Genomic DNA, 18329 nt, shown 5'->3' with positions numbered 1-18329 from the left:
GACACCTTGAAAGATGTACAGCAGGAAAAGTTGAACTGTTTTCATCTGTTTCTATTTCACTTGTACACGTTAAATCAGTAACCGGGTGAGCTCTGTTCCGCAATGGATAAGGAGGCCCACCCGCCCTGACGTACCCACGACCTCGCCATGTTAGTGCCCACAGTTTTAGGGCCAGCCCACAGCCAATCCGAGGGCCAGGATCCACCGCCGGCCGTTATTGGCGGGCCACCAGCGACCAGCCCACATTAAGCCGGCCGGGACCCATAACACGTACGACGATTCGGGGTCTCTTAGGTTTTCGACGGAAGGACGGAGTGGATCCCTCCACGCCGTGCACGCCTTCCCTGCAACGGCAATAATGTTGGTGGGCCAGATGGCCTTTGCGTTGCGTTTCGCGTTCTGGCAGGCCTGGCTGGGTTGAGGTACTCTGGGGACCGCAGGGATGCGTGTGCTCGAGGATTGTGTCCAAAGGCTGTCGGTTGACCCTATCGAGATTTGGTGCTCGGGCCCAAGGATGAAATGAGTACTGCTTCGCGTACACCTGGCAGACCGGAAAGAGCGCCAAATCAGATTTTATACTATGAGAATAGGCCTCATTGGGCCCGACGGCAATGCCCACCTTCAACCCAAAAATTTCAAAAAAAAAATAATCAAAATAGACGAACCGCGTCCCTCTTCCTGATCCACCACCCAATGAGGGGATAAGGCCATCATCATGCAGCTATGCGGCATCTGTTACGCTTTGGATTCAAGGCATGATATATATGTCATACACTAAGTAGTTGGTTCATGAAGGGTTTAATTATCTATTTTTATCCTAAGTGGTTCATAAAAGATCAGATTGGGGTACACTAAGTATGAGAACCCGTGCATGCGTATATTTAATCCAATATCAGTTATTCGTTGGAAAAATCTTGGGTACTTATATCAGTTATTCGTTGGAAAAATCTTGGGTACTTGTACCAAGAAACTCAAAATATACTTTTTGACTAGCCATTTTAGGTGAGATCCTGGATTATTACAAATGATATCAAAGCGAGCCCGGTCCATAACTTATGTGAACTAAGGGACACTGCAGTACGGATCCACTGGGATTGACCATAAACTGATCATGTTCTTGTGATTATATTTAAGTAAGTTTGAACTCTTAGTCTGATGAAGACGTCATGGGCTCATGGCTTAAACGAGAGAAATATATGATCTTATACAGGACCAAGAAACTTAAAAAATACTTTTCAAATAGTCTTTTTTTTTTTGTAAGGTTCTGAGCTGTGACACTAGGTGTGGCACCCTTCTCCCACTAGGGTGGGCTATGGTTTCAAATATGTAGCAATATAGGTACACTAAAACTTTAATAATGGAAAAGAACAATGCCATAGAGATTGTCCTGCTAAGATGCTAGGTAGCAAACCACTATTCCACGTGAATCAGATAAATCTATAGGGATCGTTTGGTTCGGAAGAAGCATTTTTTCTCTTAGGAATATGATTTTTGAAAAGCAGATTCCTAGAAAGAGGATGCCTGAAAAAGTACTTTTGGCATGTTTGATTGACCATGGAAAAATGACAGATTTACAGAGTGCTTATGTTTGGTTGACCATCCACTTTCCTGAAAAAATTATATGTAATTCCTATTATACCCTTAATAAAAAATAGATCTTTAATGCCTCTTTAATGTTAAAGAGCCTTTTTTGAAAAAAAATAAAAATAGAGTGATTTCTGGCTCATGGGAAGTAGCTTTTACATATTTCTCATGGGAAAGACTTTTTCATGAAATGTGGGAATCATATTCCTATGGAAATACAACTTTCTCATCTCTCTCATTTAAAAACTCCAATCAAACAAGAGGCATCTCATTACTTTTCCGTTGACCACACTTTTCTCCTTCTTTTTCTGCGAACCAAATGAGCCCATAGAGATTGCTTCCGCTGTTTGAATGGCAGTATTCAACGTTACATCACTTTCCATGTTCATTTTACAAATTTCTCTTGAGGTAAATAAACAGAAAAATGAAAATGGAGGATAAGGTTAAAATCCAACTAAAAATTTTACCTGTTAAGTATAATTAACCATTCATGTTGCCAGGCATGTGGCCGCCAGACCTAACCAAAATTGCTTAGACACTTAACCAAAATGGTGAAATTCCACATAAACAAATAAGAACCATGCGGAGATTCAAGGCGAATGTATCATGCGCGGAGTTTACGGTTTGTTCGAGCGTATTATATAATATAATTGACAAAGTTTAGTCGCCGAATGAAACTCGAAAGTTGGAGAGGTCTCATTTTTCACGCTCAAACTAACAACCTATCCATCTCGAGATGTCCATTTGCGAAAGAAGACCTTGAATGACCAGCAAAAAAAAAAAAAAAAAAAAAAGACCATGAATGACTACAATTTGTCTCCAGGCAGGATCTCCACACAACATTGTAGATATGTTTGGTTTATGAAAAATATTTTTCTCATGCCATATTTTTTTCTGAAAAAAACTAATATATAGATATATAATACGTAGAAGGTGGCTTTTATATATTTAACTGGATATTAAAAAATTACACATTTCAGAATGATTTATGTTTAAGTGAGCATTTACTTTTTCAAAAAAATTATATAAAATATTTGTCATGTCCTCCTTAATAAAAGAAAAGATCTTATCATATTCTATCTAAAAGCTTAAGACACTTTAAAAAAAATATCCCAATTTTCAATTGATAAGAATTTAATTTTCTCATATCTTCCATATATATTTTTTTCATTAAATACGAAAATCTTGTTTCTATAGAAATTATTTTTTATTTTTTTAAAAAAAATAAATTAAACTAAAAATATATTTTTTATTTTACTGTTGATCGGTTTTTTTCTCTATCTCTTCCGAAGTACCGACGAGTGCTACATAATGCCCATGAAGACCACCATTTAACATAACAGAGATGGAGGGTGACGGCAATCTCTCTCCTGTATCTTTTCAATTAAAGAGGCCATTACTTTTTTTCATATTTGCGTGCATGCCTGGCGGTTGGAAATTTTTATCCCACCTTTAGAGAGTGAAAGAGTGAATGGAGACAATGTGCATGTGCTTGGATTGCCCTCTTCTGAAGCTGGTGAACCCCTCAAGGGTGGCGACGGAAAGATGCGTTCCATCAGCCCCTCGCATAGGGAGATTTTTTTTTAAAAAAAAAAACTTTGACAAGTTCTCCATACAATACGTGTATGAATATATCCAAAAAATTCAAAAGCACAAGCTCGCGGAGTGCCAATGACAGCTCCCCCTCTTCTGACCGCAGGGTATATTCTGCGCAGCCACTCAGTCAGCCGTCCCGTTGGCCTCTCTGAATACATGTTTGGCCTCGAAGGCCACCCCATCCCTCATCATCATTATAATGTCCGGGATCAGGGGGTGGTCCGTGCTGTCACCACTCGGACCGGGGAAAATTTTCTTTTGGTTCCTTTAAGTTTTCACATTGCCATGCAACTTATAGCTCAAACCATGTTTTGGCTGAGCTTGTTGGTTGCTGATTCCTATGACCAGATGGCTTGCTGAAATGGCTGAATGGAAGCGGGATTTATTAGACCAATTTTCTAATATCTGAAAAAAAAAGAGGCATTTTAGCACGCTTAGGGTTATTGGATCAGACAATGGTACCTATTGCTAGCTCAAGCTATCCCAAAATCAACCCATGAAAATTGACAGCAAGCAGAAAAAGAATAGCAAATAGGTGCATGGCCTATGTATGCGTATCAATTTCAATTGCCATGCATTCGGCAATGGCTGCCAGTTTTATATATTTCTAAAATCTTAATATTCTTATTTGTTCTATTTTTCAAATAAAATTTAAAATATAAATTTTATAAACGGTGATGATAGTAGTGAAAGCGGTGATGATGATAGCAGTAGTAACAGTGTTGGTGGCAGCTATGACAACGATAGTTGAAGCAACGACGATAAAAATAATAATGGTGGCAATGGTTATCGCAACGACAATGATAGTGATGGCAGTAGTGGTAGCCATAGATAGCATGGCTAGAATGGTGATAGTAGATTGATGGAAGCATAGTGGTTTAAACAACACTTGTTTCAAGAAAGTGAGTCATTTGCAATGGTTTTCATTTTTTTTTCAAAAATTGGACTAGATTTTTTTAAAAAACAATAAAAATTAAAAATATTTCGCCAAATAATTTTTTTTTTTTGGATGGATAAAACGGGCAGTGCCCTATAATAAAAAAACCACCGCTTCCCACTAAACCTAACTCCCTGGCATTCGTCCAAACAAATTGCATTAAGAGGAAGCTGTGCATCCGGAGCTGACAACATGTGATTCTGGAATCAACATTTGCAACTCAATCAGCAGAAGCATTCCTTCACTTGTAACTTGCCTGAGAGGGACAAGTGCGAGATTTTGAACCTCAGTGATGCAAGGGTGACGCCGTTGAATGTCATCAGAACTGGAAATCCGATTCATGATTGCGTGAGGACCAGCTTCAAAGCATATGCCTATCGCCAGGCCATAGGCCGCAGCCCGCAGCCCTTTTAACACCAACCCGTACCACCATTAACTCAGCCGTTGGCACAGATTTTTCCTATTAAGATCAGAACCACAGCAACAATAGGGTATCAAAAATACTCTCTATTGCACCACACCAATGCCATTAGTTTTGAGTGAACCAACAAAATCGATTTTGACCCAGCCGGGTTAAGGAGGCCAGAAAATAAGAGTGAGTTCCAAAAGAACTCGACGGAAAAGGCAAAAAAAGACACCCAAGGGGCAAGGGTCCTGATAGGGACGAAGATTCAGCATATGCCGAAAACTCATTAACCAACCCAACAGCAGAATGGGTACTTGAAGTTGCTCGAAGATTTTCCCATTTCTTGATTGCCAATCTGCCAAAAGATATTGGGCCATATCATATTTTAGTTCCTAAAAACGAGAGCCAAAAGCTGCAGAGAAGCCAATTAAGGCTTGCTCTACTACCCTAACTCTCGCATACCTAAAGATCATTTTGACGGTTGCCTCACACTAAAGATTCAAAAAAAAACGACAGAATGCCAAGTGTTGGAGGGCGTATGGGGAATCTGAAATTTTAGTTCCATGTTGAAAGAGTAGCAGAAAAAATTGTGTCTTATAAGAAGTGATAATACCTCTAGTCAAGACGTAGTCACTTTTCCGCTCTAACAGATAGCGCTAGAGGAAGAGCCCTGCCAAAACTTCCCCGCACGAATCCTTTCCGCTGGATGGTAGTATTGGAGGGCAGATGGGGGACCCGAGACTTTAGTCCCATATTGGAAGAGTAACGGAAAGAATTGTGCCTTATAAAAGAGGCTACCCCTTTTTCTTCCAGAGTGTCCTTTTAAAAAGACGAAGCCGTAAGGAGAATATTGCCCATTAAGAACTGCACACGACACGCATCGCGCGATACATACGCACTTGCCCGCATGAATCCTTCTCGCTATTATACCTTATAAGGAGGAGCCATTCCTTTCCTTCTAGAGGACTTTTCTAAGAAGGACAAAGCCGTGAGAAAAATATTGTCCATTAAGAGCTGCACACAACACGCATCGCGCGAAACGTACGCACTTTTCCAAAGCAGACAATACCTCTGATCAGGACGCAGTCACTTTCCGATTCTAACACCAAGCATCAAGAATTATAGGATTTTGAAGGTGTTCAGTGCAACTTAGAGAGAATACAAAATTTACTTACAAACAGCTTTAGACAATTGCCACAAATCTAAGATTTGCCGCTTCCCCCATGCGCTAATTGTTAATCATAGAAGCGCAGATACATATGCGCCCAGGTGAGCTCAATTAACAGAAGGATGCTGTTGCTGGAAATTGGACCCGGGGGCAATCTTCAGTCGAGGAGAGGAAACGACTGTTTGTTCTCACGGCGGGGCGGCGGTCTGTCGGCGGGCGGCGTCCTCCGTCCGGGGCGGTCGGAGAGAAGGAACAGCAGGTCCTCGCAGCGGGGCGGCGATCCGTTGGCTGGCGGCGTCCTCCGTCCGGATGCCTGCACACGAACCGGTGGCCGGGTTCTCCGGCGCCGGCCCTCCGACGCTCAAGTCAGGGAGGGGGCAAATAGTGGGGAGAAGGAGATAAACAGTGATTTTTGGGTGTATGAATGTTCCGATCCCCTCTTGGGAGGCCAAGGCTCCCTTTTATATGCGGGGGTCGGTTTACCTGTGATGTAACAGGGCGAGGCCGTAGTACGGCTTGGCATGTTGTTCAGGTCGGCGCTCGGTCAGGCGAATCATTGCACTGATGTCGGCGGTATGGCCGAGATCAGAGACTTATCATAGTCGACTAGACCCTGCTGGGTCGATTTGCCGTGGAGAGCCGGGGATCCGTAGATGTCAGGAGCCATGCGCATTTATTATGGAGTAAGCCGGAAGATTACAGCGGCCATGCGCAATAAATGCCGGAGGGGTGTTAGAGTACGGTCCTCGGACATCGGGGTTTCTCTTAGGTCGGAGGTTTCGGGGTCGGTCGTCTTGTGGCCGAGCGTTCCGAGGTCGGACGTTGACTTCGGCTGTCCGGGGTCGGAGGTTGTACGGCTTCTTAGGGGTATTTATGTCATTTGGGGGGAAACTTTATTCCCCCCAACACTACCCCCCGACTTTCGAGTTCGAGCGGCTTGTGGAGCTCGGACGTGGGAAGTAAAGTCTGTCACTAAGGTTGGGGGGAAGGTCTCGCCCGCCCCCTTGTGCTTTCCGGAGCTTTTATGGTGAGATATGCGCCCTTTGGCGTCTCGAGGCTGCTTTATTCGGTGAGCTAACGATGGAGCTCGTATCATCATGCTTCTTGAATTGCCAGGATCATTTTACGACGGATTAATAATGGGGGACCTCGAGCTCGTCGAGGCGGTGTCTCGATTCCGTAATCGATGTTTCTGGCTCATTAATGAGTGTGTCGTTACGGGGTTTGAAACGGACACGCGGCGCGACCCGAGGTCGGACGCTTTCGATTTCATGTTACTGGATCATAATTCCGAAGAAGTGGAGGCCTCATCGGGGCTCCACGTGTCCCAGATCTTATTAAACGAGGGGAGCGGGGGTTACGTCCGCTCGTTCCTCAGGACGATTTGATTCTGTGGGCCCATGATGAGGCCCCGAGATCCGATGGGACAACGCTTCGATTTCGTATCCGATTTATTAAACCGGAGTGAATACGGTGCCTCGGCTTCCGAGGTCGACACGTGGCGCAACCCGGGGGGATGGGAACCGACCCCGTCGATCTGGGCCGTCAGGGGGGTCTATATAAACCCCACGAGTCTGCCCTAAAGGTCTTGTTTGGCTGCCTCTTATTTTCGTCGTCTTTCCCCCTTGCTTTCTCCCTCAGCTGAGCCTTGCTGGTGGTGCCCGGAGCGATTTTCGGCAATGTCCAGTAGGTTTTCTTCCCGTTTTCACTAGGGTTTCCTCTTTTCTCCTCCTCGTCAACCTCCATTTTCTACTCTTAACTTTTGCTCCACTCTTCCGTGAGAATGGGTTCCGGTCCCGAAGAGGTTGGGTCGAGTCTGTCGGAAGAGGAGCTGGAGTTAATCCGCTCCCGTTTCTTCTTCCAGCCCGGGTTTCGCCTTGAAACCGCAGGGCCGGAAGACAGGGTGACGCAGCCGCCCCCAGGTCGGATCGCGGTTTACCGCGAGACACTTTGGGCGGGCCTGCGTTTTCCCGCCCATGAGTTCGTGAGCAACTTGCTGGCCGAGTACCAACTCGTCCCGGCGCAGTTGGCTCCGAACTCATGGAGGACCATAATTGGATTTTTATCCCTGTGCCTCGGGCACGGAATCCCGATTTCGGTAGGCCTTTTTCGCCGGTGTTTTCTGTTAAAGAAAAATCCGGCGGACGTAGGGTGGTTATATTTCGCCTTTCGGGGCGGTATGTCACTCTTCCGGGGCGCCCCTTCCTCGATTCACGAGTGGAAGAGGAAGTTTTTCTTTCTGGCGTCTGCGGCGCCTTGGGGGTTCGAGCCAAGGTGGGGACACCCTCGGCTGAAGGCCCTCAACAAACTCTCCGAGCCCACGGGGAGGGAGCTGAGGACCCTGGACTCTTTGCGAGCCCTCGGGAGGGGCAACGACCTGACCGAGCTCCTGCGGGAGGACGCCCTGGCGAGCGTGGGTCTGAGCTCGGCGCGCCCCGAGGGTAAGGGCGGTTGCATTATTCTATTTATTTATTTCTTGTTCTCCGTCTTTACGGTCACTGGTCTGACTCTTAACAAAATTTTTGATTTCAGATATTCCACGCATGCCGACCAGCAATACATCACTTTTCTCTCGCCTGAGGAGGCGAGAGGCCGAGGTCGGGGGTGCAGTGCCCCAGCCCCGGAAGAGGGCGAGGACGGACGGCGCTTCTTCGTCGGCCGGGACGAGTGGCCCCGAGGCGGGGGCCCCTGCAGCCGACCCGAGGCGGGAGCGGGTTGTTGGTGATACGGGCCCGTCGGCCCCTCCTTGCCCTACCCCCCTTTCCCAGCGGGGGGAGCCGTCCGTGGTCTGGCCGCAGCAGCCAGGACCCAGGCTTACCCGAGGCACCGAGGCGAGCGGCTCCGGGACCTCGGGTTCGATCGTGCCGAGCTCTTCTCGGGCTTTCCGAGAAAAGTCGGCCGAGCCGGACTCTCCTATTCCCGAGGGGCGCTCGGCCTTTCAAGATGCCGAGGTCGCACGCTCCATGTTGCGGCGTGCGGTGCTTCCAGCGGACCGGGCCGTGTTCCGGGGTATTTCGCTGGAGGAGGTCGTCGGCAGTGCTTACTGCAACACTGCCCGGGTAAGCTTTCTTCTTAATTTCCCCGAGTTTTTAGCGTACATATGTGCTTTTCAACTCACAATACCCTCGTTTCTTCCTTTTCAGCATATTCTCGAGCTCGACACCATGGCGTTCATCGCCCATGGGTATCGGGAAGAAGTTCAACAGCTCGGCCAGCAACTGGAGCCGGCCAAGAAAAGAGTCGCCGAGCTGGAGGCGGCGTTGGCCGCGGCCGAGGCTCGGTGGACAGCCACCGAGGCTGAGCGCCTTGCCATGGTGGGGGCGCTCGAGGAGGAGAAGGCGGCTCATGCCCTGACCAGGGCAACCATGCGCGGCACGGAGGCGCGCTTAGGGGAGGTCCAGGCCAGGGTCGCGGCCCTCGAGTATGAGGAGGGGGTCTTGCGCCTCCGACTCGGGCAACTTGAGGCCCGGGAGAGGAGGGCCCTCGAACGAGCCGAGCATGCTGTGGAACTCTTCAAAGAGTCGCAAGAGTTCCGCGACATGTTGGAGGAGGAGACGGTCGACGGTTTCCTTCGAGGCTTCGAGAACTTCCGGGACCAGGTGCGCCGGTACTGCCCTCAGTACGACTTCTCGACGGTCCGTCCGAGGGAGGACCGGGGCTGGGGGTCCGACGTGCAAGCCCTTCCTGCCATCCTGACGTCCGAGGCGGGAATATACGAGCAGGACCCCGCCGAGCCTTCGACGGGGGTAGCCGAGGCGGACGGTGTCATGGAGGCGGCTCCGGCGGCCGAGGTCGATGCTGTCCTGGAGGCGGCGCCCGAAGCTCCTGCTCCCGGCCCCGAGCCTGTTCCGGAGGAAGATCATGAGGTCATCAATGTGCCGGATGACCCCCCGGATGTGGCCCCCGCCGCTTAGGACTTAAGCATATTTTTCTTTTCTTTTTCATTGTATCCGGGGTCGGCCCTTGAGTGGCCGACTTCCAATTTTGTAATTGGCCTTCCGGCCCTTTGTTAATGAAGAAATGTTTGTCATTCTGTGTTCATCTTTCCCTCTGTTGTCGTGGATGAGGCTAGAGCCTTGGCTAACCGCCTTGACGACCTCTAACTTCGTATTTTAATCTTTGGGCTGCTTAACAAAGCTGCCCTTTTCCCTGGCTATATCTTAGCCTTCTCGGATTCCAGTCGTCTCGACCAAACGGAGCTCCGAGCTTAGGTTTCTAGAAAATTTCTCTAAGTCCTATAACTCGGATCTTAGAGTCGTGGGAGTTGCCACGTTTGGCCTTTAGGAAAATCTTAAGGCACCGAGGTCGGGCCTTAGCCCTTCAAGTGGGACCGGAATAGGTCTATTCGTGCCGCTATTCGGGGAGTTTAGTCGGGTTTCCGAACTCAACTTCGAACCTTTCATAGGGAGCACGGGCTAATAAACAAGTTATTGCCGAAGGTTTTCATAGTTATCGTCCTCGGACCCTGCCGAGATTTCGGTGAACAAGGCTGGGATTCCCAAAGATCGCCTTGGTACCTGTGCTTGGCTGGTACATTCGTGGCCGGGACCACTTTCCCAGCTGGACGTCGGAGTTTACTTAGAAGAGCCGAGTTGGGCCCTACTTTATAAAGCCTTAGTACGGATTACGGAGACTTGACGAACAGAGCAGGCATAATGAGGTTGGGAGGTCGGTATTAAGCCGACCCAGCGAAGAAACCCGGCTTTGGGGCAAAATAAGACTCCAACATTGGACGAGATCCCGCTTGGCAATATGTAGATAAAATTTGACAGGGAAGGCGTCTAGTTGGGTGTACCTCTTGCATTCTCGGGGTCATGCTTCGCATGGTGGAGTAGGTCGCTTCCCTTCCTCGTCGACCTCCGGAGTCATTTTTGACTGGTAAAAGGGGCCCGGGCTTCCCATGGACCCGGCGACTCTTGCCGGAGTTGAGAGGATCTGGGGAGGCTCTGTTAATTTGTAGCCCTTTTTGAGATCGAGGGGGCTTAAGACCCTATGGTCGGACCTCGGAGCGCCTCAGCCTTGGTCGAGGGATCTCACATCAGGTCGGCGGGTTTGTGGACGCCTTGCTGACCTGTGATACCTCCCGAGGTCGAGGGAGTCTGGTTCTCTACGGTCGACTCTCGGGGCATCCCGACCTTAGTCGAGGGATCGCTCGCTTTGGGGGTCGGGGATCGTCGACCGCTCCCGAGGGTCCACTTTGTGGCGCCCCGGGTGGAGCCACCCTTTCCACCCCTCACGGCGCCTTCCCGAGGTCGAGGGAGTCTGGTTCTCTACGGTCGACCCTCGGGGCATCCCGATCTTAGTCGAGAGATCGTTCGTCAGGTCGGCTGGTCTGGGCACGCTCTACCGACCGGCGACGCTTCCCGAGGTCGAGGGAGTCTGGTTCTCTACAGTCGACCCTCGGGGCATCCCGACCTTAGTCGAGGGATCGCTCGCTTCGGGGATCGGGGATCGTCGACCGCTCCCGGGGGTCCACTTTGTGGCGCCCCGGGTGGAGCCACCCTTTCCACCCCTCACGGCGCCTTCCCGAGGTCGAGGGAGTCTGGTTCTCTACGGTCGACCCTCGGGGCATCCCGACCTTAGTCGAGGGATCGTTCGTCAGGTCGGCTGGTCTGGGCACGCTCTACCGACCGGCGACGCTTTCCGAGGTCGAGGGAGTCTGGTTCTCTACGGTCGACCCTCGGGGCATCCCGACCTTAGTCGAGGGATCGCTCGCTTCGGGGATCGGGGATCGTCGACCGCTCCCGGGGGTCCACTTTGTGGCGCCCCGGGTGGAGCCACCCTTTCCACCCCTCACGGCGCCTTCCCGAGGTCGAGGGAGTCTGGTTCTCTACGGTCGACCCTCGGGGCATCCCGACCTTAGTCGAGGGATCGCTCGCTTCGGGGATCGGGGATCGTCGACCGCTCCCGGGGGTCTACTTTGTGGCGCCCCGGGTGGAGCCACCCTTTCCACCCCTCACGGCGCCTTCCCGAGGTCGAGGGAGTCTGGTTCTCTACGGTCGACCCTCGGGGCATCCCGACCTTAGTCGAGGGATCGCTACGGGGGGCCGCGAAGGTACTACCCCGTTGTTGGTGTCGAGCGCCACGGGGGACTGCGAAGGTACTACCCCGTCTTCCCGAAGTGTCGAGGGGTCTGGGCACGCACTGTCGACACTCGGGGCATCTCGACCTTAGTCGAGGAATCTCGCTCCAGTCGACGTTTCACCGTCTTGCGATTCTTCCCGAGGTCGAGGGAGTTTGGGACTCTACGGTCGAGCCTCGAGGCATCCCGATTTTGGCCGGGGGATCTGAGGATCACAGACGACCCAATATTAGAAGAGGATTACAGTCATCAAAATGAGAGAAATATTTGCAGAAAAAGGAGCTGAGTCCATTATCCTGATTATCTTGAACCCCTTGGGGTTTCACTGGTAGTACATTCGTAAATTCTCGGAGTTCCAGCTTCGTGGGATCAGAGTTCCTTCCAGGGACTTCAATTTGTACGCCCCTGGCCGTTGTACCCGGGCGATTTGATACGGTCCTTCCCAGTTTGGGGCGAGCTTTCCTTGCTCGGTTGGTTGAGAAGCCTCGGTTTTCCTGAGGACGAGGTCCCCTACTTTGAAGAGCTTGGGCTTAACTCTGGAGTTGTAGTATTGGGCCGTTCGCTGTTGATATCTTGCCATGCGCACCCGGGCGACCTCTCTTGTCTCTTCGACGAGGTCCAAATTGCTCCTGAGCTGGGAGGAATTGGTATCGGGGTCGTAATGCTCCACCCTCAGAGAAGGCAAGCCGATCTCCAATGGGATGACGGCCTCAGTGCCGTATGCTAGGTTGAAGGGGGTCTCTCCCGTGGGCAATCGGAACGTGGTCCGGTACGCCCAAAGGACATTGTACAAATCCTCGACCCACTGTCCTTTGGACCGATCAAGCCTAGCTTTGAGTCCTTGCAAAATAGTTCGGTTAGTTACCTCAGTTTCCCCGTTTGTCTGGGGATGGGCAACCGAGGTGAAGCGATGATCAATGCCGAGCTCAGAGCAAAACTCCCTGAAATGAACATTGTCAAATTGTCGACCATTGTCAGATATAAGGATACGGGGTAGTCCGAATCGGCAGATTATAGACTTCCACACGAAGTCCCGCATCTTTTGCTCGGTGATCCGGGCGACAGGTTCGGCCTCGACCCATTTGGTGAAGTAGTCGATGGAGACGACCAGGAACTTTCTCTGTCCGGTGGCCAGGGAAAAGGGCCCCAGGATGTCGATCCCCCATTGGGCAAACGGCCAGGGGGCGATGATGGAGGTCAGCAGAGCTGAAGGTCGGCGCTGGATATTGGCGTTTCGTTGGCACCGATCGCACTTGCGGACGAAATCCGTTGCGTCCTTCTGGAGTGTGGGCCAGTAGTATCCCTGCCGCAGGATCTTGTGGGCCAAGGCTCGACCCCCCAGGTGATTTCTGCAGATCCCTTCATGGACCTCTCGGAGGGCGTAATCCGCCTCGGAGGGGCGGAGGCATCTGAGAAGGGGAGAAGTAAATGATTGTCGATAGAGTTTATTCTCGTACAAGACATACCGGGGAGCCTGACGCTTGATTCGGCGAGTCTCCGTCTCGTCATGAGGTAGAGTTCCGTCCTGAAGATAGCAGACGAGCCCGTCGATCCAGCTTGGCTCGGAGTCGATGCACATAGTGGGCTCGGGTTCCTCCGTGCTGGGGACCCGAAGATACTCGAGCGCTGTTCCCTTGGGAAGCTCGCTCATGCGGGAGGTGGCCAGTTTGGATAGCTGGTCTGCCCTGAGGTTTTCCGCTCTGGGAATATACTGAATATTGAAAGAATTCAGGGCAGATGTGAGTTCCCGCACCTTTTGGAGATACTTTTGCATGGATGGCTCTTTAGCTTCAAAATCTCCTTGGACCTGGTTCACCACCAGCTGGGAGTCGCTAAAGGCCGTCAGGTCTCTCACTTTTAGTTCTTTCGCCAGCTTGAGCCCGGCGATGAGAGCCTCATACTCGGCCTCATTGTTTGAGGCCAGGAACTCGAGGCGCAGAGCTTGCTCGGCCACCACTCCATCTGGACTGGTGAGGATAAGTCCGGCCCCGCTGCCCCCCGGGGTCGAAGACCCATCTGAGTGCAGGACCCATGGCTGTTTCGGGGTCTCCTCCACGGACTCAGATGGCGGCTCGGGGTCGTCCGGAAGGGTGCACTCCACGATGAAGTCGGCGAGTATATGAGCTTTGATAGCCGGCCTGGGCCGATATTCTAGGTCGAATTCCCCGAGCTCGACCGCCCATTTGGCGATCCTCCCCGCACGATCCGACCTCTGCAATATCTGCTTCATAGGCTGGTCGGTTAATATAGCTATCGTGTGGGCTTGGAAGTAAGGCCTGAGCCTCCGAGCCGAGTTGATTAGAGCGAAGATGGTCTTCTCAAGTTTAGAATATCGGGTCTCAGCATCCCTGAGAACCCGGCTGGTGTAATAGACCGGCTTTTGGAGCTTGTCTTCTTCCCGGACGAGGACCGAGCTTACTGCAGCTGGGGAGACGGCCAGATATAAGTAAAGAATTTCGCCCTTCTGGGGCTTGGTGAGCAGCGGGGGAGAGGCCAGGAGGCTCCGAAGCTCTTCGAAGGCTTGCTGGCATTCTTCTGTCCACCGGAAGTCTTTCGGCCGTTTGAGGCTCTTGAAGAAGGGGAGGCAACGCTCGGCTGATCGAGAAACAAACCTTCCCAGGGCGGCTACCCGCCCCGCGAGCCGCTGCACCTCCTTAACTGTCTTTGGAGGCGACATCTCTTGCAGTGCCCGGATTTTCTCCGGGTTGGCTTCAATTCCGCATTGGGTCACTATGAAACCCAGGAACTTGCCCGAGGTGACTCCAAACGCGCACTTCGCCGGATTGAGTTTCATTTGGTATTTTCTGAGCTTGGCGAATGCCTCGCTGAGATCAGCTATGTGGTGTTCCGCCGCTTGGCTCTTTACCAGCATGTCGTCCACATAGACTTCCATGTTCCGGCCGATCTGGTCTTTAAAGATTTGGCTGACCAGTCTCTGATAGGTGGCCCCAGCGTTTTTCAGGCCAAAGGGCATCACCTTGTAGCAGTAGGTGCCCTTGTCGGTGATGAAGGCCGTCTTCTCCTCGTCTTCTGGCGCCATTCGGATTTGGTTATATCCTGAAAAGGCGTCCATAAAAGTTAGCAGTTGGTGTCCTGAAGTGGAGTCGACGAGCTGGTCGATGCTCGGGAGAGGGAAGCTGTCTTTTGGGCAGGCCTTGTTCAGGTCGGTGTAGTCCACGCACATACGCCATTTTCCGTTGGCCTTCTTTATGAGGACTACATTGGCGAGCCAATCCGGGTAGGAGACCTCCCGGATAAAGCCGGCTCTGAGGAGTTTGTCTACCTCCTCGGCCGCAGCTCGTTGTCGCTCAGGGGCGGAGCCTCTTTTCTTCTGCTTTACAGGCCTGCTGGTTGGCCTCACCTGGAGTCGGTGGACCATGACCTCGGGGTCAACTCCTGGCACGTCCGCGGGCGACCAGGCGAAGACGTCAGCGTTGTCCCGCAGGAAGCTGACGAGGCGATTCCTCTCATGGGCGCCGAGGCCGGAGCCAACCTGCACGGTTAGCTCGGAAAAATTTTCTTGTAGTGGGATTTGAATAAGGAGCTCACCGGGCTCTACTTGCTTCTTCCAGAGGGTGTCCCTCGCATCGAGGGTTTCTATGGGCAGTGAAGGGCCCATCGGGCGGTCTGGTGCCTCGGCTGGTTGCTTTACTGTGTGGGCCGCCATGTAGCATTGCTTGGCGACCAGTTGGTCTCCGCGGACCCCGCCCACTCCTTGGCCGGTGGGGAACCGCATGAGCAAATGGCGAGTTGAAACCACGGCTCGAAGGGCGTTTAACCCTGGGCGCCCAAGGATGGCGTTGTAGACCGAGGGCAGACGGACCACCAGAAAGTCCGTCCTCACAGTGCTCTCCCGGGGGGCGAGGCCAACTGTGACAAGGAAGCTAGCCTCACCTTCAACCGGGACCGCATCTCCGGTAAACCCGACCAGCGGGGCATTGATTTTCCGGAGGCGTCCTTCTGTCAACCCCATTTTTTGGTAGGCATGGTAGTACAAAATGTTGGCTGAGCTTCCATTGTCAACTAGGACACGCTTTACATCAAACCTATTTACAATCATTGAGATGACCACAACGTCATCGTGAGGGGTCTCAACCCCTTCTAAGTCCTCGTCCGAGAACGAGATGACTTCATCAGTGCGTGGGCGCTTCGGGGGTGCTCCCTGGGCGGCTGTTCCTGCCGAGGTCCGCCCAATCATGTTGATGGTGCCGGCGATAGGCCTGTTGCCGCCAGGATTTTCGGTTGGTGCGTCATTCTCCGCCGGCCTCCTTTCCTCATGTCGGTTCCTCACGAACCGGTTGAGTACTCCCCGTCTGATGAGCGCTTCTATCTCGTCCCGGAGTTGGAAGCAGTCCTCCGTGTCGTGCCCGCGATCTCGGTGGAAGCGGCAGTACTTCCTGGGATTTCGGGGAAATCCCGTGTCTCGCATAGGAGGCGGGGGTCGGAAGAAGTCCCGACCCTCGATTTCCATCAGGATCTCGGCCCGAGGAGCATTGACGGGTGTATAGTTCTCGTACCTCGCCTGGTACGTCCGGGGCCGTGGTGGAGACCTCGGGCGAGGAGGTGTCCTCTGCTGAGGTCGCCCCTGTTGACGGGGCGGGCTCCTCAGTCTGGGGAGATTCTTCTCTCGGCGGGGAGACCGGCTTCTTTGTCGACCGCGCTCCTCGCGGCGCTTCTTCCGCTTCTTCGAGGTGGGCTCGATTGCCCCCCGTCTGGAGGCGACTGCCTCCTCGGCCTTGGCGTACTTCCGGGCTCGGGCAAGCATTTCGGTGAAGTCGGCCGGGAAGCTCTTCTCGATGGAGAAGAGGAATCGATAGGAGCGGACCCCAGTCTTCAGAGCCGACATGGCTATCGATTGGTCTAGCTCGCGAACCTCCTATGTGGCGGCGGTAAAGCGGTCCAGGTACTCTTTGAGGGACTCCCCCTCCTTCTGCTTGATGTCCAGGAGGGAGTCTGATGTTCGTCGCTGGCGCCGGCTGGCAGCAAAGTTGGTGGCGAACTGCCTGCCGAGTTGCTCAAAAGAGGACACCGTGTTCGGCTTCAGACCAGAGAACCAAAACCGAGCGGTCCCTCGGAGGGTTGCTGGGAAGGCCTTGCAGAGTATGGCCTCCGAGGACCCTTGTAGGGCCATGAGGGCCCGATAACTCTCCAAGTGGTCGAGGGGGTCGGTGATTCCGCTGTAGGGCTCCACCTGAGGCATTTTGAACCTCGCGGGAACTGGCTCGTCCTCGATCTGGCGGGAGAAGGGGGACTTGGTAGTGAACTCGAAGTCCCCTTCCTGTCTTGCCTTCTTGCTGTGGAGTGCCGCAATCTGGCGCTCCAGATGCTCGACTTTTCGGTCGAGCTCCCCCACCTGTGGGATTGTCGCTGTGGTTTGCGCAAGCTTACGGTGATCCGGGGCTGACTCCGCCTCAGAAAGTTGGGGTCTCCGGTCAAAACCTTCTCCCGGTAACTCTCTCCGGGGAGAAGCTCGTTCTCCATCGTTGGCTCTGGAGGAGCCATGCAAATTTTGGCTGGGGAGAACCGGGCCTTGGGGAGACACTCCGGCGAGGCTTGGGCCTGCGGGGGAAGTGCCGGTAAAGCCTCCACGCGCCGCAGGCCCTGAACGGCGGCGGCCAGGGCCTGGACTTGCTGTGCCAGGGCATTGAACTGTTCCGGCTGGACCTGAGGAGCTGGGTCAGCCGGAGTTGGAGAATTCTGGACGGAGTGTCCAGGACTTTGCGGGGGACGCCGGGAGACGTTAGAGGTTCCCTTACTTCTCAACTTCATGACTGCTACTCGGGCCCTTCCTCTAGCGCCAACTGTTGCTGGAAATTGGACCCGGGGGCAATCTTCGGTCGAGGAGAGGAAACGACTGTTTGTTCTCACGGCGGGGCGGCGGTCTGTCGGCGGGCGGCGTCCTCCGTCCGGGGCGGTCGGAGAGAAGGAACAGCAGGTCCTCGCAGCGGGGCGGCAATCCGTTGGCTGGCGGCGTCCTCCGTCCGGATGCCTGCACACGAACCGGTGGCCGGGTTCTCCGGCGTCGGCCCTCCGACGCTCAAGTCAGGGAGGGGGCAAATAGTGGGGAGAAGGAGATAAACAGTGATTTTTGGGTGTATGAATGTTCCGATCCCCTCTTGGGAGGCCAAGGCTCCCTTTTATATGCGGGGGTCGGTATACCTGTGATATAACAGGGCGAGGCCGTAGTACGGCTTGGCATGTTGTTCAGGTCGGCGCTCGGTCAGGCGAATCATTGCACTGATGTCGGCGGTATGGCCGAGATCAGAGACTTATCATAGTCGACTAGACCCTGCTGGGTCGATTTGCCGTGGAGAGCCGGGGATCCGTAGATGTCAGGAGCCATGCGCATTTATTATGGAGTAAGCCGGAAGATTACAGCGGCCATGCGCAATAAATGCCGGAGGGGTGTTAGAGTACGGTCCTCGGACATCGGGGTTTCTCTTAGGTCGGAGGTTTCGGGGTCGGTCGTCTTGTGGCCGAGCGTTCCGAGGTCGGACGCTGACTTCGGCTGTCCGGGGTCGGAGGTTGTACGGCTTCTTAGGGGTATTTATGTCAT

General features: G+C 52.7%; 1 protein-coding gene across 1 annotated transcript; it reads left to right on the top strand.

Moving 5' to 3' along the window:
* The first annotated feature begins 8532 nt into the window (after positions 1-8532).
* Positions 8533-9755, top strand: LOC149752901 (uncharacterized). Its single transcript, XM_089925445.1, has 2 exons — positions 8533-8750; positions 8835-9755. The coding sequence occupies exons 1-2, from the start codon at positions 8655-8657 to the stop codon at positions 9603-9605; spliced, it is 867 nt and encodes a 288-aa protein (XP_089781571.1). The 5' UTR covers positions 8533-8654; the 3' UTR covers positions 9606-9755.
* Positions 9756-18329: the final 8574 nt, after the last annotated feature.

This window comes from Phoenix dactylifera, chromosome 9, assembly GCF_051530095.1.
Source record: "Phoenix dactylifera cultivar Ajwa chromosome 9, Ajwa_hap1_PhDact_Kaust_v1.1, whole genome shotgun sequence".
Lineage (NCBI taxonomy): Eukaryota > Viridiplantae > Streptophyta > Magnoliopsida > Arecales > Arecaceae > Phoenix > Phoenix dactylifera.
The sequence above is the reverse complement of the archived record's forward strand: the minus strand, read 5'-3'. Positions and strand labels throughout refer to the sequence as shown.

Excerpts from the sequence above, each read along its gene's own strand:
- LOC149752901 (XM_089925445.1), top strand. The coding sequence starts at position 8,655 with ATGTTGCGGCGTGCGGTGCTTCCAGCGGACCGGGCCGTGTTCCGGGGT. Across the intron at positions 8,751-8,834 it reads CTTACTGCAACACTGCCCGG|CATATTCTCGAGCTCGACAC; the intron begins GTAAGCTTTCTT and ends CTTCCTTTTCAG.